At 44.4% G+C, this 17,566-nt stretch overlaps 1 protein-coding gene across 5 annotated transcripts in view; it reads right to left on the reverse strand.

Moving 5' to 3' along the window:
- Window positions 1-4,094: 4,094 nt before the first annotated feature.
- The window catches only part of LOC147613869 (phosphoglycerate mutase-like protein), a 49,083-nt gene continuing 35,611 nt past the window's right edge, over window positions 4,095-17,566 (reverse strand). For all 5 annotated transcript variants that reach the window (XM_086781847.1, XM_086781848.1, XM_086781846.1 and 2 more), the window contains one exon: window positions 4,095-4,675. In XM_086781847.1, the coding sequence (XP_086637973.1) occupies window positions 4,570-4,675 (106 nt within the window). In that variant the 3' untranslated portion in view covers window positions 4,095-4,569. The remainder of the gene's footprint in view (window positions 4,676-17,566) is intronic.

Here is a 17,566-nt window from a genome sequence, read left to right on the forward strand (position 1 = left end):
CTTGGTTCCTTATACCTGCTCACAAACCCATCTGAATTTTACTTTATTTTATCGAGCCACTTGCATCCAATGAAACGCAATTGCACTTTGCATGAATATCTTGTCAGGTGGAAAGGTTTACCGCCGCAAGATGAAGCAACATGGCATCTCGCCTCTATGTTGGAGGGGATGGAACACCTTTTTGATTCATTCGAGGTGGATTTTTGAGTCAAAACAATGAAAAAACAGCTTGCTATAATTTACTATTATGAGACATAAGAGAGGCTCAAACGGATGCAATTGACTTATACACTTCTTAGCAATGATTGACAATGAGTTGGGGTGCATTACATGAAGTTTTGGAGGTCTCAAAGGCTCAAATCATGCTCTCTTGTGGATAGCTTTGGCAAAGAAGTGTGAAGTTCATCATTTCGATGCTTATGCAAAACATCCATACTATGGTTTTACTTTGTGCATGTTTCAAGAACAAAACATATTTGGGTGGGGATGATTTGTAATGAAGCAGTGGACACATGAGTGTGGACAAAAATTCTACATAGGAGGCCAAGGGCCAAGCATAAGTTGGATGAGGCCAAGGGGCCAAGACTAAGTGGGGGACATAGGCTTATGGGCCAAAGGCCAAGTAGGGTGGACATTAATAAGTGTGTGTGAAAAGGGAGCCATGGTATATAGGCCAATGTGAATTTCTAATCACAATTAACTCATACTAATAAAGATTTACAAGCTAGTAAGCTTTCATGGAAATCTTGCCCTTCTCCTTGCTCATGGATGGTGCTCCTACACCCATGTTGTCACTCCATGCTTTGAGCTGCCAATCATAGTTCATTGCATCCCACTTCCCTCATCCAACTTTTTCAACCAATAACAAGGACATGATCAACATTAGGAAGGGGAGAATGTTAATCCCTTTTGGTTAGCAAGGTTCTTTACTAACAAAGTCTGCACACTTTGTAATGAGTGTCTTGTACTTATATTCTAGCTCCCATCATTTCACATTGTAAGCGTCTTTAAGATGCTCTTGAATCTTGAACTTCTAGTTCATTTGATATTGTAAGCGCTTTTAAGGTACACTCGAGTCTTTTACTTCAAGTTCGTAACAAGAAAAAATGGCTAGAAAGGCCAAACACTTGTAAGATCCATCTATTTGATTAGAGGCACCTCGGGTCACTCACTCCTAGGTGGCCTAGTGGGAAAAAACTTATCATATTTATAGCTCACTCTCCCCATTCATTCAATAGAGTTTAGGACTCTACTCTATCTTGCAATTCTAATCTAGCATATATAGATACAATTAGGATTAGGGTTTTGGAGGCATGCTTTATGCTAATCGACATTACAGAGCAATCGGCTTCATGTGAGGGTTACCACTTCAAGTTTATATGTAGGTAAACCTCGCATCAAAATGGTGTTGCAGAAAGGAAGAACATGCATTTTGTAGAAGTGCATTGATGAATGAGAAAGGAATCCCTCATTAATTTTGGGTTGACGAAGTAGCAACAAAAATTTATATGAAAAGAACCCCCACTGCATCAGTTTATGATGGTACTACACTTGAACATATTGAAAGTAACATTAATAGAGTATATTAGGGTAAGAGGGATCTGATAACAGCATATCATGGACCATCCACACCACTCTAACCCAGCAACAACTTCACCATCGGACCTGGGTGACACATAGATCAATCTTTCCCTACCTTAACCTAGGTAGTTCTATCTTCACTCTAGGAGTTATTCTATCATGGGCTTCATGCTACAGGATTGTACCTTGTCTTCCTAACCTTAGGATTTTTTCTTTCTCATATGTTTCATGTTCCTCCCACACTGGTTCATTCTCTATTTGTTTGTCCCATCTCTTTCTTTTGATCTTGGTCTTTCTTTTCCTTTTTTTATGTCGGCTTTTCTCTTCTATTTTACCAAACCTATTCTTTAGCTGGTCTAATTCTAGTATCATTCATACTTTTCTAAGCTTTTTTCAAACTTTTAGCTTGTTCCCTATCATGTTTCCTATTTATTCTTTCCTTACGCATTTCTAATAATTCTTATTTTAGTTTCTTTTCCTCTACTATCCTAAATCTAAAGTCAGAGAGATATCTTGAGTATTGCAAGATTTGTATCGGTGGAGTTGTCTTGAATGACGTGTAATATCCCTTTTTACTAGCCTCCTTGATAGTTAGAGAACTTGATAGTGGATTCAATCTACTGAGACTTTGATAATTCCAACCCCTCAACTCTCTTTTTTCCTCTAATCACCTTAGCTCTAATGTATGATATTCTCTTAACTCTTTTTAAAAACTTTGGTAGAATAACACACACCCTACCCTACATGCCACCGTTTGCAGGGCTCAAACCCATGACCTTGGGACTCTCGAGAAGCACCATAACCACTCCATCTAGCTCGCGTGGTCGACACGGTGCTCTTAACTCATACAAAGAGGATTTTGTTTCTACTATTTACTAGTGTATTGCATTGCTCTGACTCTTAGATCAAATACACTCTAGATGGAATTTTTTTAAAAAAAACTATGCTCTTTGCCTTACAAACACTCCCCTTCCCCGAAAACCCTCCCAGCTGAGGGTGCGCCTAGCAGATCTCACTCCGCCCAGCCATGCAGATCCTCTCTCTTGGACAAAGTATCTGTCTTGGATTCAGTCACCAGAGCCTAAAGGGTTATTATCAGGGTTGCAGAAAACAATGTGGGTCTCCTCAATCTGTTCAAGGTGTCTTAGCAAACGGAGTTTTGGATTCAAGTATGACAAGAGCTCCCACAGGCAGATTTTTGGAGTTTGTGTGGGGACTTCAACATGTTAGAGGATCCAGAAACAAATAGGGAGGAGGGATGAATACAAGTTTGCATACTGAGGTGGGGGATATAGCCTACCGGTAAGGGCTCTTACCCTACACCGCTTCGGCCAAGGTTCAATACCCGCCCCCTTCTCCCGCATGCCATTAGGCATGTAGTCTGTCAAATTCTATCTCCGCCTTGCAATACAAAAAAAAAAAAAAAGAGTGCATCGAAAGAGACCATTACTCACAAAGCAAGCATCAATCCATTGGTACCATACTTGTATTACATGAAAGAGAGCAATACTCACAAAGCAAGCATCAATCCATTGGTACCATGCTTGTATTGCACGTTTCACCCATATAGTATCTTTCATAGCCTATAAACTTGCTTGCGAAATCGGGAGTAACAAACCTTAGTGGCTACTCAACATATACCTCCTCCTCAAAATTCCCGTCAAGGAAAGCAGATTTTATATCCATCTATTAGACATGCCCTCTGTGCTAATAAGATAAGAACAGTGCGAATTTCTCATAAAGATTTTATATCTATTTGTTAGACATGCCCTCTTGTGCTAATAAGACAAGAACGGTGCGAATTTCTCATAATAAACCTCGTCATGGGAGCAAAAGTCTCCTAATAGTCTTATCCCCTGATTTGTGCAAAACCTTTGGCCACCAACCAATGCTCAATACAACCTAGCACTTGGATTGGTGAACCCATGAGGTATGAGACAGAGGTAGGACACAGCACCATGATCTATGGCTATGTAGGGAGCTGCCAGCTCCCCCTTTATTGGTCCTTGCGAACGCTTGGTTAGATTCGCAAGTTAGAGATACAAGAATTTGGCCCACCTCCACACCTAGATACAATGTTACTTGCCCTTTTCCTAGATGCGTGTGCCAATTTGATTACCCTATATTAATTAAAACTCAAAAGAGTTCTAAGTTTGAAAAATAAAGGTCAAAATTTTAATTTCTTTCAATGAAAAAAATCATGTTTAGTGCACTTCGTCTCGTACAGAGAGTAATGCAATTTGTCTTTCTACTTATTCGTACCTGACTAAGACTACCCCTCACAATGTGTGGATTAAAACTAGAGCTTGGTCTCAAAGATTAAACACCATAGCATAACTACCGTCGCGATGCACAAAATGTTTCTCGTCTCCCTCCACCCTGTCACTTTGTTTTTGGCAAACCGTCTTTAAATTGGCATGGACACTTCAAAAACCCCTCTTTATACATATGTTGATGTTGAGACTTGGTGAGGTAAACAAAGAGAAATTTCAGTTTCTACCAACATTTCAAAATTAGCACAAAGCAGAATTATATTTATATCAAAAGTGTTTTTACAAAAATGACTCATTCCATGGTATACTAATTTTTTATTTAGAACCTTTGAGTTACCACCACTAACGAAGCACAAGCTTTTCAATAAACCATGTAATCTTTTAATGATAAGGGACATCATTATCCACCTTTCTAAGATGAGTAGTCTTTGTATCATTATTATAAGGCACATACACAACATGAAGACAGAAGTACTATTGTCTGCTGTCAAAGGAGCTTACACGGTGTACAAGTTCAGTAGCAAAGTCAACCAACATGTCACATTACTTGCCATGCAGAGTTTCTAAATACTAGGAGACCATTGAACGCTCGCAAAAAATGGCAAAGCTTCCAAATCCTTCATCGATAGTTCTGGGAAAAAGTTAATGAATAATAAAAAAGTCAGTAAGTACAGCTTTGGGCCCATTTATCTGCACGCACTGTAAAAGGCGGCATTCATTGGCCATTTGGAAGTCCATTTATGTCCATAGCTTCACTAGGAACATCTGGACCTGGAGGGATTCCTCCGCTATAATCCTCAGGAATAGAGACCCCCAGTTCTCTGCAGAAGAAAGCAAGTTTTAGTGCCTACTTTTACAGACATCTCTCTCTCTCTCTCTCTTTTCGAATTTCCATGAGTCAATATTCTCATGGATTCATACTCTCCCTCTTTCAGTTTTCCATGAGTCAATGTTCTCATGGATTCATTGTACTTACTTATTGGTCTCGTAGACCCATTGGAACTTTTGAAGACATAAAAATTACTTTCTTTTCATTTTCTCTCTCAGTTTTAGTTTAGTTCTTGTTTCATTTTCAGTTTGCTATTCTATGATTCAGTTACTCATGGATTCATTGTAGCTTTTGGTCTCATACACACTTGCGGTCTTTTGCAGACATTACTATATCTTTCTTTCTCCTCACACCATAGAGATGTAGCAACACAGGAGGTGGATGTTGCTCCATTGTACACCATTCAAGAGGAGGAAGAGCTTTGACTCTCTTTTTTGTCTACACGGGCTATTGAGCATCGAAGCTCTCATGTGATTGCATCATCAGGCCATAGAACTCTATTTGCAAAGAGACCTTAGAGTTCTTTCCCTATGCTCCCAAGAGCTTATCCAGCGTCTCATAGGCTTCTATGGAAGTTGGGAGATAAGCAACATGGTGTATGAAATCGTCCGACAGGCCTAGGGCTATGAGGTCAAAGGCTTTCGGATCCCGGAGCTTCCAAGCTCTCTGGGCTTCACCTTCTGGTTTAGGCATCTTTTTCTCCCCCCCTTCTCTCATCAAACTAAATTTATGCTTAGTCTGCCTCTCCACATTGAAAACTCTCCACATTGAATTTTTCGATGAACATGTGGGAGGCCATAGTATGCAAAGGTTTTGGGAAGGTCTTAACAGAGGAAAAGATTCCAATGCTAGTGTCTAATCCCTTACACATAATGACCAAGAGAAATTAGGGTTTCCAAACAAGGGGGTTAATAATAGTATATAGCATGCTATAGCAACCCTCTAATGCTAGATTTGCACCCTCAATGATAAGATTTAATGAAGTAATTTATAAGTAATTACTTGATTAAGCTTGATTTACAGAAAAAAGAAAAAATCCCCAAAAAATTATGACTGTAGCAGCATCAATTAGATGGATTTACTTGAAAAAACCCCAAATTGATCTTTGTAGACGTCGAGATGTGTGCCATGTATAGCTGTAGCAGCAGATGGCGATTTCGCTTCCTGGTTTCTGCCTACTGAAGAATGTAGCTAAGCTAAATGCTTAGCTTAGCTTTGTTTCTGCCTGCTGAAGAAGGTAGCTAAGTTAAATGCTTAGCTTAGCTTAGCAAGCTAATGCACAAGGATCACAGTTAACGACAAACGAGAGAAAAACGACAGTAGTATGTTGAAGATAGCGCCAGCAAGCAAATAATGGACAGCACACGTGGCTTTATGCTATAACGTTATTAAAACCTTATGACGTCGACCAGCAAAAAATGAGCACTACATGTGGACAAGCATTCATCAAAGGCTACGCGTGGCGGAGAAGTCAAAGGGCTACGCAGTCGAGCGATGGCGGGGAACAAGTGCGACAGCAATGGCGAGGAACAGATGCAATGAAGATGGCTGCAAAAAGATTACTCAGGCTGAGATGAGCTTGTACATGTACAGATCAGTGATCTGATACCATAATGGAAATCACAGCTTACACGGGTAAGCTTGAGACAAGCTATGGAGGCTTGAAAAGAAAACATGGCTAAGGCATGTATGCAGATAGAGAGAGAAAGAAAGAAAGAAAGTTATATTAACGTCTACGGAAGACCCCAAAGGCCTATGAGACCAAAAGTAATACGATGGTACCATGGATATACTGAGCCATGCAAAACTGAAAGATAAAGTAATGGCAATACCCGCCTCAACCAAAACCGATCTAATGGTGGAGTGAACGTCAAACCTCTGTGATGGGACCGTGTCATGTCGGCGGAGAACCTCACGAATCTGTCTCTGTGTGGTGGAGGGTCCTGATGTTTTGGGTTGGGGACGTCTGGCTCGCAGAATGGATCGAGCTCTCGCTAAGAACTCCTCTGGGGCGTGGAGCTGGAGCATGGGTACGGGTGGTGGGCTCTGAAGTCGTAGTAGGGGAACTGTTGTGGGCAACGGATTCCGATGTGGATGTGTGTACCACAGAGAAATCTGTGATGGCTCTCTATGAGGCGTCTTGTTGGAGCCGAAGCTATCTCTCAGCATGCTACCTCAACACTACATCCCTGTATCGTCTAAGCTCCATCAAGTACAAGCCCAAGCACCTCTAATCCTCAAACTGTATCACCTGTGTGAGTGCTATGAATCCCTCTCGAAAGAGGCAGTGGAGTATCCCTCGTATCTCATAGTAAGCCGGGCAACTAAACATATAATGGGCCTCATCCTCTACTGCTCCTGTAATGCATATTGTGCATGTCCTCTCCTCATGTGGGATATCCTCAACTCTACCAGTCTCTACTTTGAGGCGGTGGGAGGATGCCCTAAGCTGGCCGATCGTGATACACATAGCATGTGACGTGTGTATCTGTATGTATCCTGGGATCTCAAAGAATCCATCCTCATAGAGTCTCGAGAAGTGATCTTTGTAGAACTCACACTTCTTACCAATCTTTGACGGAGACACCCATGTCTGGTGTATGTGTAGCCTGAGTAAATCTAACTAGATCATCCGGTTGATCTCCTGCTGTGAGAGATCAAGGTAGGGGGAATCCAAGTTATACTGAAACGGGGGAGACAGTCCATCTGTACGCCATGTGCATGAAACCACTCGACTACCTCAGAGTACCATGCATGTGTCAGTAATGGTGGTGGCCGTGTCGCTGAAGAGGGCAATCCAACTCGTCTCAATCGCTCTGTCTCCCTCTCGCAGTATAATTGCATGGAGGACTCTGTCATGGAAGGCGATCTTTGTCAAGCGTGTGGAAGGCAATCTCTGTCAAGCGTGTATACATGCTGAAGCTAAGTGAGTCTGAAAAAAGGCATCTGTAACCAATGGGGCCACCCCAAACTCTACATGTAGAGAGAGAGAACACAATTCATCCAATAATAGTTCTAAAGGAGAGAGAGAGAGAGAGAGAGAGAGAGAGAGAGAGACTTCTTTTTTTATTATTTTTTTGGCTTGTGTGTGTGTGTGTGTGTGTGTGTGTGTGTGTGAGAGAGAGAGAGAGAGAGAGAGAGAGAGAGAGCTTGTGTGTGCCTCTGCGAGCTGCTACCTGTGTGACCTTCGCCTATGCGCCTGTGTGCACTTGTGTGACCTGCACGCCTATGACTTGCGACCTACGACCTGTGTCCTGCGACCCCGGTGATCTGCAGCATTTCCCGTCTTCTTCTTCCTTTCGTTTCTCTTCTCTGTACATCCCTTTCTGAGTGTGTGTGTGTGTGTGTGTGTGTGTGTGTGTGTGTGTGTGAGAGAGAGAGAGAGAGAGGGTCTGTTTAACGTTCGCCTTCATCTCTGAGAGAGAGAGAGAGAGAGAGTGCGATTGTAGAGGGGAGAGAGAGTGCTGCACGAAGGGGTGTGTGTGTGTGTGTGTGTGTGAGAGAGAGAGAGAGAGAGAGAGAGAGAGAGAGAGACCAAAACGCGGATCGATCTATGAAGGTGCTGATTTAGGGTTTGCAGCTGCTGAATTAGGGTTTGAGAGAACGGGTTTTCTTTGCTTTTGTACATGGATTTGGATGACCTGGCTGCTGCTGTTGGTGGCATGGCTGCCAATAGCCTTAACATGGATCTTATTGAGGAGATGATCGAGAAGGATGTGGGTTATGCTTCATATGCCTCGGAGCAACAAAAACGTCAAAGGATTGATGTTGATGCAAGCTACACTCCGGTAAATGTTGGAGAGAATGCAGAAGAAAGTTCTCAGGTACCTTCTCCGGAGTTTGCACATTCGCTGCAGATCACTGGTGAGCTTCTGCAAGAATATGTGAAGGCAAATAGCGTGCAAATGGCTGCAGTAGATAATGGTGGTGTGGCTGATGTATGCATGGAGACTCCTTTGTTGCTACAACAGCTCGCAGATTTTCATGATCGTGCTGCTATCTTCTTCTTTACTGGGTGTATTCCGTTGTTGCCTCGTCTTAGAGCATGCTTGGGCCGCTTGGTGTGTCGCCTGAGGCACTTGAGGAGATTTATGATGGTCCAAGAGGCTTTTATGAAATACTTTTTCGCACTTCGGAAGCCCGTAGGGCAGTCTTGGAGCAGGTGCCACTCTTTTTGGATGGGCAGTTGGTTCATGTGGTTCCGTGGAAGCCTATGGCAGAGTACCAAGATATGTTGCGCCAGGCTTGCCCAGTTTGGGTTGAAGTGAAACAATTCCCACCAATGTTTTGGCGTGTTTTACCAAGTCTCATGCGAGGTATCGGTGATGTCTTGGTGGTGCCTCGACTGACAGCTAGAAACCGAAATCGTTTATGCATGTTGTGGGATACTGGGAGACCTAGGCCAACACATTTGCGTGTCAATATGGCTGGGCTGCAACCTTTAATGTATGAATTGAGGTGGGATACATTTGCTGGCCACTATTTCACATGTGGTGAGATGGGCCACTTTGTCTCCGAATGTCCTAAGAAAGAACAAGTTGTTGCTACCAAGGATATCGTTGATGGGCAATTGCCCGTGGAAGATGAGCATGATGCTCCTTTACATGATGCCCAGCACATGGATGTGCATGTGGATGTTCAGAATGAGGTTGAGCAGCCATGGGTGGAAGTACGTGGTAAAAAGACACGATTTGTTGCCCCGCGGAGGGTTTCTCAGATGCTGTCTGCCGAGGGCCTTTGCGTACTCATCAGGGGCCCTTACATACATATGCTCGTCGCCCTTTGGGTTCAGGTGCCCAGCAACAGACCAGGATTGAGAGGCCGGGAGGCCAACTTTCTCAGGGTACAGGGGCTCTTGGGGTGGATAGAGTAGAACGCTATCCTATTAGAAGTCGCCTAACAAAAGAAGCACAACAACAATTGCCTCTTGTGTTTGGTTTGAAGGGTGAGGTCATCTCGCCATGGGATGGTCATTACCCTTCGGCACGTGCTCGGGAACTCCAAGGGCAGTCTGAGATCACAAATACCATGTCTAAAAATGCAATGCTTCAAAAGGTTCGTGATTTGGCAGATTGTCCTGGGCCTAGTACACGGCCTTGTTGATTCTTTTTCTGGGAAGGCTTATGAAAATTGTACAATGGAATGTAAAGGGTATTTCTTCGCGCCAAAAGCAGTTCAGGCTTTGGCGTACAACTTTTTGTCATGGTTGGGATGTTTTGTGTGCAGTTAAACATAAGCAGCATAAGTTGGCGGGCAAAGCCTATGTATATAAGGGGTTTCATGTTTTCTACAGCGGACATCCTGCTTCGCAATCAGGTGTTATGTTTGTTGTTCGTTCGCAGTTTCAGCCTTCTCTTGTGATTCAAGATGTTCATGGAAGATTTCTAGTGATACAGATTGTTTGGGATGATACACCTTTATGGTTGTTAGGGGTGTATGCTCCAAATAATGCTCGTGCACGCCGTTTGCTGTGGAATGACTTGTGTGCTCTTTCAATCTCTCATCCTGGCTTTCTGATGGGAGACTTTAATGTGTGTGTCTCCAGGGAGCAAGCCACGTCGCCTCATTCTGTAATGGATAGCCTGGAGAGAATGGCGTGGGAAGCTTTTGCAGCAAGGTCGCTAAAACAAGAAATGTGGTCTTGGTTGCATCGAGATGAAAGGGGTTACACTTATGCCTCACAACAGTTTCGGGGCACTTATGCTAGATTGGATAGGATGTATATTTTACATCAAGATCTCTTTTTGCCAGAGGTTCTTACTATGATGGTTGATCAGCAACAGGTTTTCTCGGATCATTGGCCGCTTGTGTTTGAAATGGTATATCATCCTCTGGATGCATATAAAGGCTTGTTGGGACGCTTGCCTTTGCGCTTAAATCACACTTTTTTGGAGCATGAAGTTTTTGATGTTTATATGCATCAGTTGATACGACATTTCTCCACAAGAGTGTCCATGTGGCTGATTATCATGCTTGGCCAGTGTTCCTTACCAACACTCGGAAATTAGCGCGGCATTATGGTCTTGCTAATGCCTCTATACAAAAACAGCATGTGGCTCTTCTTGAGTCGCTTTTAAAGGGCTTGCAGGCGTTCATGTTTACTGACTCTATGGATGCTGAAGTTGTGGATGCCATAGAATGGCTGAAAAAGGAGCTATCTAGGGTGCAGGAAGCACAATATGTTCGCTTTAAACTACTTGCACGTCTTGATGCTTTGCGGGATGCTAACTGTCAATCTCATCGCTTCTATGATAAGTTGCATCAAAAACATATGCGTGAGAATATTGTTAGGCTGATGGATGCCCAAGGCAACCTTGTTACTCAACCTTCTGAGGTTATTCAGCATTGCATCAGGTTTTATGAAGATTTGCTTGCCCCTCGAGAGATGTCTCGCCGACTGTCCTAGCTGCAAGGGAGTCATTGTTTGCTGAAGTACGATATCAAGTTGACCCTGATGTGGCGGTTCAGCTTGATGCTCCTGTTACTCAAGGGGAAGTGGAAGCTGTTCTCTCCAAACTTCCCATGGGAAAGAGCCCTGGTTGGGATGGTTTGACAAATGAGTTTTTCCGAAAATATGATGATCAGCTTACAGAGTCTTTGACGCTTATTTGTCAAAGGGTTTGGGATGAGGGATATATGCCTGCCGATTGGAAGTTGGGCATACTTCGTTTGTTGCCCGAAGTCTCTTCGCCTACTTCTTTGGCTCAATGGCGCCCGATCTCACTTATGGGTATTATGTATAAAATCTTTACAAAGATTTTTGCCAATCGCTTGCAGAAGGTGCTTCCTACTCTTATTCATCCATATCAATATGGATTTGTGCATGGCAGGAATATTTTGCATAATATTCTTAATGTTCAAATTAGAGTGGATTATGCCAAGGCAAAGAAGCAAGAGATTGTGATGGTGCAGCTGGATCTTGAAAAAGCTTTTGATCATGTCAGCTGGTCTTTCCTTTCTCAGTTCATGACAGCCATGGGCTTTGGTCCCAAAATGGCTAATTTGGTGCATTTACTTGGCTCTGGCTCTATCACGCGGATTATGCTCAATGGAGGACTTTCGGATGGTATTTCTCTCACCCGTTCTCTCCAGCAGGGCTGTCCTCTTAGCCCTCTTTTCTTTGCCATTGCCACTCATCCTATGTTATCTCGCCTAGATGCTATGGCATTGCATGGTGAAGTGGTTGGTTTGCATCTCCCTCATGGCAAGCAATTGGTTGCTCAAGCCCTTGCGGATGACACTTTTATGTTTCTCAGGGCCGAAAAAGCCAATATAGATCGAGTAATGGAAGCTTGGAATAATTTTGCATTGGCTTCTGGGCTGAAAATAAATTCAACAAAATCAGTCCTCATTGTATGCACGGAATTTGATCTTGAGGCATTAGGGTGGCAAGGCCGTGTGGTGCATACAGGAGACATTGTTCGTCATCTTGGGTATCCGGTGGGTGTGGATGTGGACCCCCAAGCGCTTCTTGCTTGGATTTCTGCTCAGATCTCGGATAAATTTGTGTATTGGAAAGCTCAAGGGTGGCCTATGCACGTGAGGGTTAAGGTAGCTCAAGTTATTATGCTTAGCATGATTTCCTATTTTTTGCCTTTGCTACCTTGGACGCACAAATCTCTTCTCCGTTTGGTTGCTCCCATTCGGTTTATGCTTTCTCTTCTCTCAGCTCAGCTACTGGATGCAGATGTTCTTTCGTTATGGTCTACGGCGGCTCGGCTGGCTCATCTTTGATGCTTTTATTTGGGATGCTTATTTGGCTAGGAGGCTTTCTTATTAGTGTACAGGTTTGCATGGTCATGATCCTTTAGAGGATCTTTTGTGGGGGGGTTTTTGGGGCCATATGTTCTGTGTGAGCCATGTGGCTGATGTACATTTTCACATATAATATAAAACACCATTTCACGAAAAAAAAAAGAGAGAGAACACAATTCAAACAACAGTAGACAATGATTGAAAATGTTTTCTTGATTTATTTTCAATGAAGTTTATGTACCTTTTATAAGTACAAAGGCTCTCCTTTTGATCACATCACACACAAATATCTAGATATTATTGTACCCCTCTAAAAGGTGGTTCACACACACACATACTTCCTCACTCATAAGAGTGGGTATCAATAATATCTAGATATTATTGATACCCCTCTAAAACGTGGTTCACACACACACATACTTCCTCACTCATAAGAGTGGGTATCAATAATATCTAGATATTAGTGATACCCCTCTAAAAGGTGGTTCACACGCTCCGATCGAGAGAAACTAAGACTCCCAGGGCTACGCCCAAACTCTGGGAGATGCCCAGGGTCTTGTCCCCTGAGAATCAGTATCATCTCCTCCCAGGCAAAGTACTCCGCTCCTGAGACTATGATCGTGCCACCTCCAAGTATGTCCTCTGCTGCCTCTATCATATTGAAGTCATCGCCCATGCACCAAAAACCAGCCTGGGGAAGGGCCTATCGGACAGTGCTCCAAAAGATAGCTCTACCTACAACAGTATTCGGGGCATAAATGTTGAGGAAGCCAATGCTATCCTCACCCATCAAAATGGTAACCCATTGAGCATGTCCTGGAATTATGACTCCTGATCCTGTCAGAGTTGGCAGAAGCTGCTCACTAACAGAGAGAGAGACACTCCACCCTACGTCCCTGAAGGGCCGAAGGCTAGGGACCAAAAAGTATGACTCCTGCTTGGTAGAATCTTCCCACACCGGCAGGTGCGCCCTCAGTAAGGTGATGCTCTTGGAGGAAAAGAATGTCTATAGGTCCCCCCACCATATCTCTCTAAAGCTCTCCTCTAAGAACACCTTGTCCCTGAAAGCACTGAGGCCCCCCTAAACCCTAAATGTTCCATGAGACAATCCTCATATCAATCTCTATGTGAGGCGGAACTATCGGAACCGCCCTCTACTCGAAGTGTCTTGGGCGCGGGTTTAGACCGGAAATAGTCACAATTTGTCCTGGTGCGAAGTCGCAACAAGTGGGCCTGGATCCTGCCCTCCATGTACTGCCACTCTGCCCAAGCACGAGCATATGCATACTCCGTGCTCCATCGGTCACAATGAAGATATCTGTAAGAAGAGGGGGAGAGATACTGTGATAGAAGTATGCATGAACACAAAAAGTAGCACCTCCAGGCTGCAGGTCACCATCTCCCCTCCCTGGTCTTTGTGGGCTGATCTGCCAAGCTCCATCCTGGCCAGAGGCAATAGATGAGAAAGAATGTTGGTGATGTGGAGATCTTGAAGATGGTGTGATAGCTCAACTGCCTGGCCTTGAATGGTATCAGCCACCGACTTTGGATCCCACTCTATCCCTGGGCCGCACTCAAGGGGAAAGAGAAGATCATCACGCCATTTTTTGGCGTAGAGGATCTGGAGTGATGAAAGACCACACATACCCGAATAGGGGCTACGGTCTCCTTAAACTTGTCTGTCCCTTCCATCGGAAGACCCCGGAAGAAACTATAATCCATAGGCTGCCCCAAGATCCTCGCGGCTGTAAACCGGCCCTCAGAAACCCAAAGGGCGGTGAAACAAACACTCGCACATAAAACACTTCAACACCATTGAGGACCTAGAAAAGGAAAACAAACAGGGGGAGCTAGAGTGCTCCTGCAAAAAGTACACGGACACCGATTGGCCCCAAATCGCAGTGGCGCCCCTTGCGGTATTTCTTTAATTGATTATAAGAGCTTTGATTACAATATAAGAAATACCGCAAGGGGCGCCACTGCGATTTGGGGCCAATCGGTGTCCGTGTACTTTTTGCAGGAGCACTCTAGCTCCCCCTGTTTGTTTTCCTTTTCTAGGTCCTCAATGGTGTTGAAGTGTTTTATGTGCGAGTGTTTGTTTCACCGCCCTTTGGGTTTCTGAAGGCCGGTTTACAAGGTTCCGTTGCCAACAACAGCATACATCTAGTTACCTGTTCCCTCATGAAACATCTGGCAACATAGAGATGCCCCTAACTGTAGTTCCCACTGTTCCTTTCTAGCAAGAGAAAACAATCTGCTCCATGAGCACGCAGCCATGCAAGCTTGCTTCACTCCCATGCCAAGAAACATAACCACATGACCTGTACTTGTAGCCAGAAACCCAAGTACATTGCTGAATTTGCAGCCAAGCAAAAACAGCCCATAAACTGTCCCAAAACAGTCCTGAATCCAAGGCAAAGAGAAGCTGAAAGTTCCATCAGTTGAACGCCATCGACATGATGTCTATGTTCATGAATATCCAGTCTCTGTCCACCTTTGTATCAAGAAAAACCAACCCTTGTCTACTCTTCAGCAGAGGGGGAGAGAGAGAGAGAGAGAGAGAAAAGAGAGCATGTGCCACACCTTCCGCCCTTCTACTATTTCTCCTGCAACTTGCCACCCTCTGGAAGAGATCTTGTCGGCCAACAGTCCTGACCACATGGAATCCAAAGCTGTACTTTTCTGCAGACCAGCCAGCCGCCTTGTACCTGCAGTTCAGCCCACGTGCATCATCCATGCAGCCGACTAGGCCCTGCAGTCCAGACCCTTGCGCATAAAAAAGAACATGCACTGCTCTGTCCAGCGCTGCCTGTACGCCTGCAGCAGAACTGTCCAGCACCAGATTCTGTCCTGTCCGTACAGCTGTCCGTACAGTCGTACAAACCAGCATGAACTCTCCTGTGTGCAGCCGACATGTATCTTCAGGCGACCAGCCCTCTCAGTGAAAAAGCACACCTCCACAAGAGTTAGGCGCCTCCTTTTCCTGGCAGCCCCTCCTTTTCCCCAAAAAGCACACGTGGCCCCAAAATAGCTTATGGGCCACGTTTTCTTCATAAATGGCATTAAAAATTACTTTAAAGGTTTTTAAAACCTTTTAAGTTAAAATTCCTTTGCCCCCTTTCACACATGGGATTATCCACACATGGGCTTCCATCTTCACTCCCACCTGATGCCATTCACACTGTCCACCATGTCCCCGTGCACATCTGCATCTTGTCCAGAGAAAAACACAGGGTCGTAACATACCCCCCTCTTGAAAAATGGCAAGCGTCCTCGATTGCACTCAATGGCACAGTAAAGCATCTCATGAGCAAAGACTCCCCATATGGCAAAAACAATGGCCTTCCAATGCATCTGGATGATAGAACAATCATCCTGCACAATAAGCCACACTGTCCTCTTGCTTGTTCCTTCAGAACCTACAGCAAAAGTCTAAAACCAAATGGAAACACGTTACCTGTGTTAGCCAAAAACAAAACCATGCATCATTCTACATATGACAAACATATGCATGACACACATGCATTCGCAAACAATATGCTCCTCAAAATGCTCTACCTACTCCAAAGTAACAGTCTAAGGGCTGCTCGCAAGCCTTACGCCCATGGGCATCCCGCCGCAGGACCCACGACTGATGGTAAAACATGAGCATATGAAAGCACTCAATGCATCCAAACACTACATCTACCAAGTACTTTCCCACATATGTCTCATGGCCATCCCGTAGGAGTTACACCCAATGGTGCATCCATGACATAATAAAGCACTTGATGCATCATACCAACATACATGCAGCACATGACACAATGCAGAGTATTTCCTGTGCGAGTGTTTGTTTCACCGCCCTTTGGGTTTCTGAAGGCCGGTTTACAAGGTTCTGTTGCCAACAACAGCATACATCTAGTTACCTGTTCCCTCATGAAACATCTGGCAACATAGAGATGCCCCTAACTATAGTTCCCACTGTTCCTTTCTAGCAAGAGAAAACAATCTGCTCCATGAGCACGCAGCCATGCAAGCTTGCTTCACTCCCATGCCAAGAAACATAACCACATGACCTGTACTTGTAGCCAGAAACCCAAGTACATTGCTGAATTTGCAGCCAAGCAAAAACAGCCCATAAACTGTCCCAAAACAGTCCTGAATCCAAGGCAAAGAGAAGCTGAAAGTTCCATCAGTTGAACGCCATCGACATGATGTCTATGTTCATGAATATCCAGTCTCTGTCCACCTTTGTATCAAGAAAAACCAACCCTTGTCTACTCTTCAGCAGAGGGAGAGAGAGAGAGAGAGAGAGAGAGAAAAGAGAGCATGTGCCACACCTTCCGCCCTTCTACTATTTCTCCTGCAAAACTTGCCACCCTCTGGAAGAGATCTTGTCGGCCAACAGTCCTGACCACATGGAATCCAAAGCTGTACTTTTCTGCAGACCAGCCAGCCGCCTTGTACCTGCAGTTCAGCCCACGTGCATCATCCATGCAGCCGACTAGGCCCTGCAGTCCAGACCCTTGCGCATAAAAAAGAACATGCGCTGCTCTGTCCAACGCTGCCTGTACACGCCTGCAGCAGAACTGTCCAGCACCAGATTCTGTCCTGTCCGTACAGCTGTCCGTACAGTCGTACAAACCAGCATGAACTCTCCTGTGTGCAGCCGACATGTATCTTCAGGCGACCAGCCCTCTCAGTGAAAAAGCACACCTCCACAAGAGTTAGGCGCCTCCTTTTCCTGGCAGCCCCTCCTTTTCCCCAAAAAGCACACGTGGCCCCAAAATAGCTTATGGGCCACGTTTTCTTCATAAATGGCATTAAAAATTACTTTAAAGGTTTTTAAAACCTTTTAAGTTAAAATTCCTTTGCCCCCTTTCACACATGGGGTTATCCACACATGGGCTTCCATCTTCACTCCCACCTGATGCCATTCACACTGTCCACCATGTCCCCGTGCACATCTGCATCTTGTCCAGAGAAAAACACAGGGTCGTAACATACCCCCCTCTTGAAAAATGGCAAGCGTCCTCGATTGCATTCAATGGCACAGTAAAGCATCTCATGAGCAAAGACTCCCCATATGGCAAAAACAATGGCCTTCCAATGCATCTGGATGATAGAACAATCATCCTGCACAATA

The sequence above is a fragment of the Cibotium barometz genome, chromosome 43, assembly GCF_041138505.1.
Source record: "Cibotium barometz isolate CiBa-2024 chromosome 43, ASM4113850v1, whole genome shotgun sequence".
In the NCBI taxonomy this organism is placed as follows: Eukaryota; Viridiplantae; Streptophyta; class Polypodiopsida; order Cyatheales; family Cibotiaceae; genus Cibotium; species Cibotium barometz.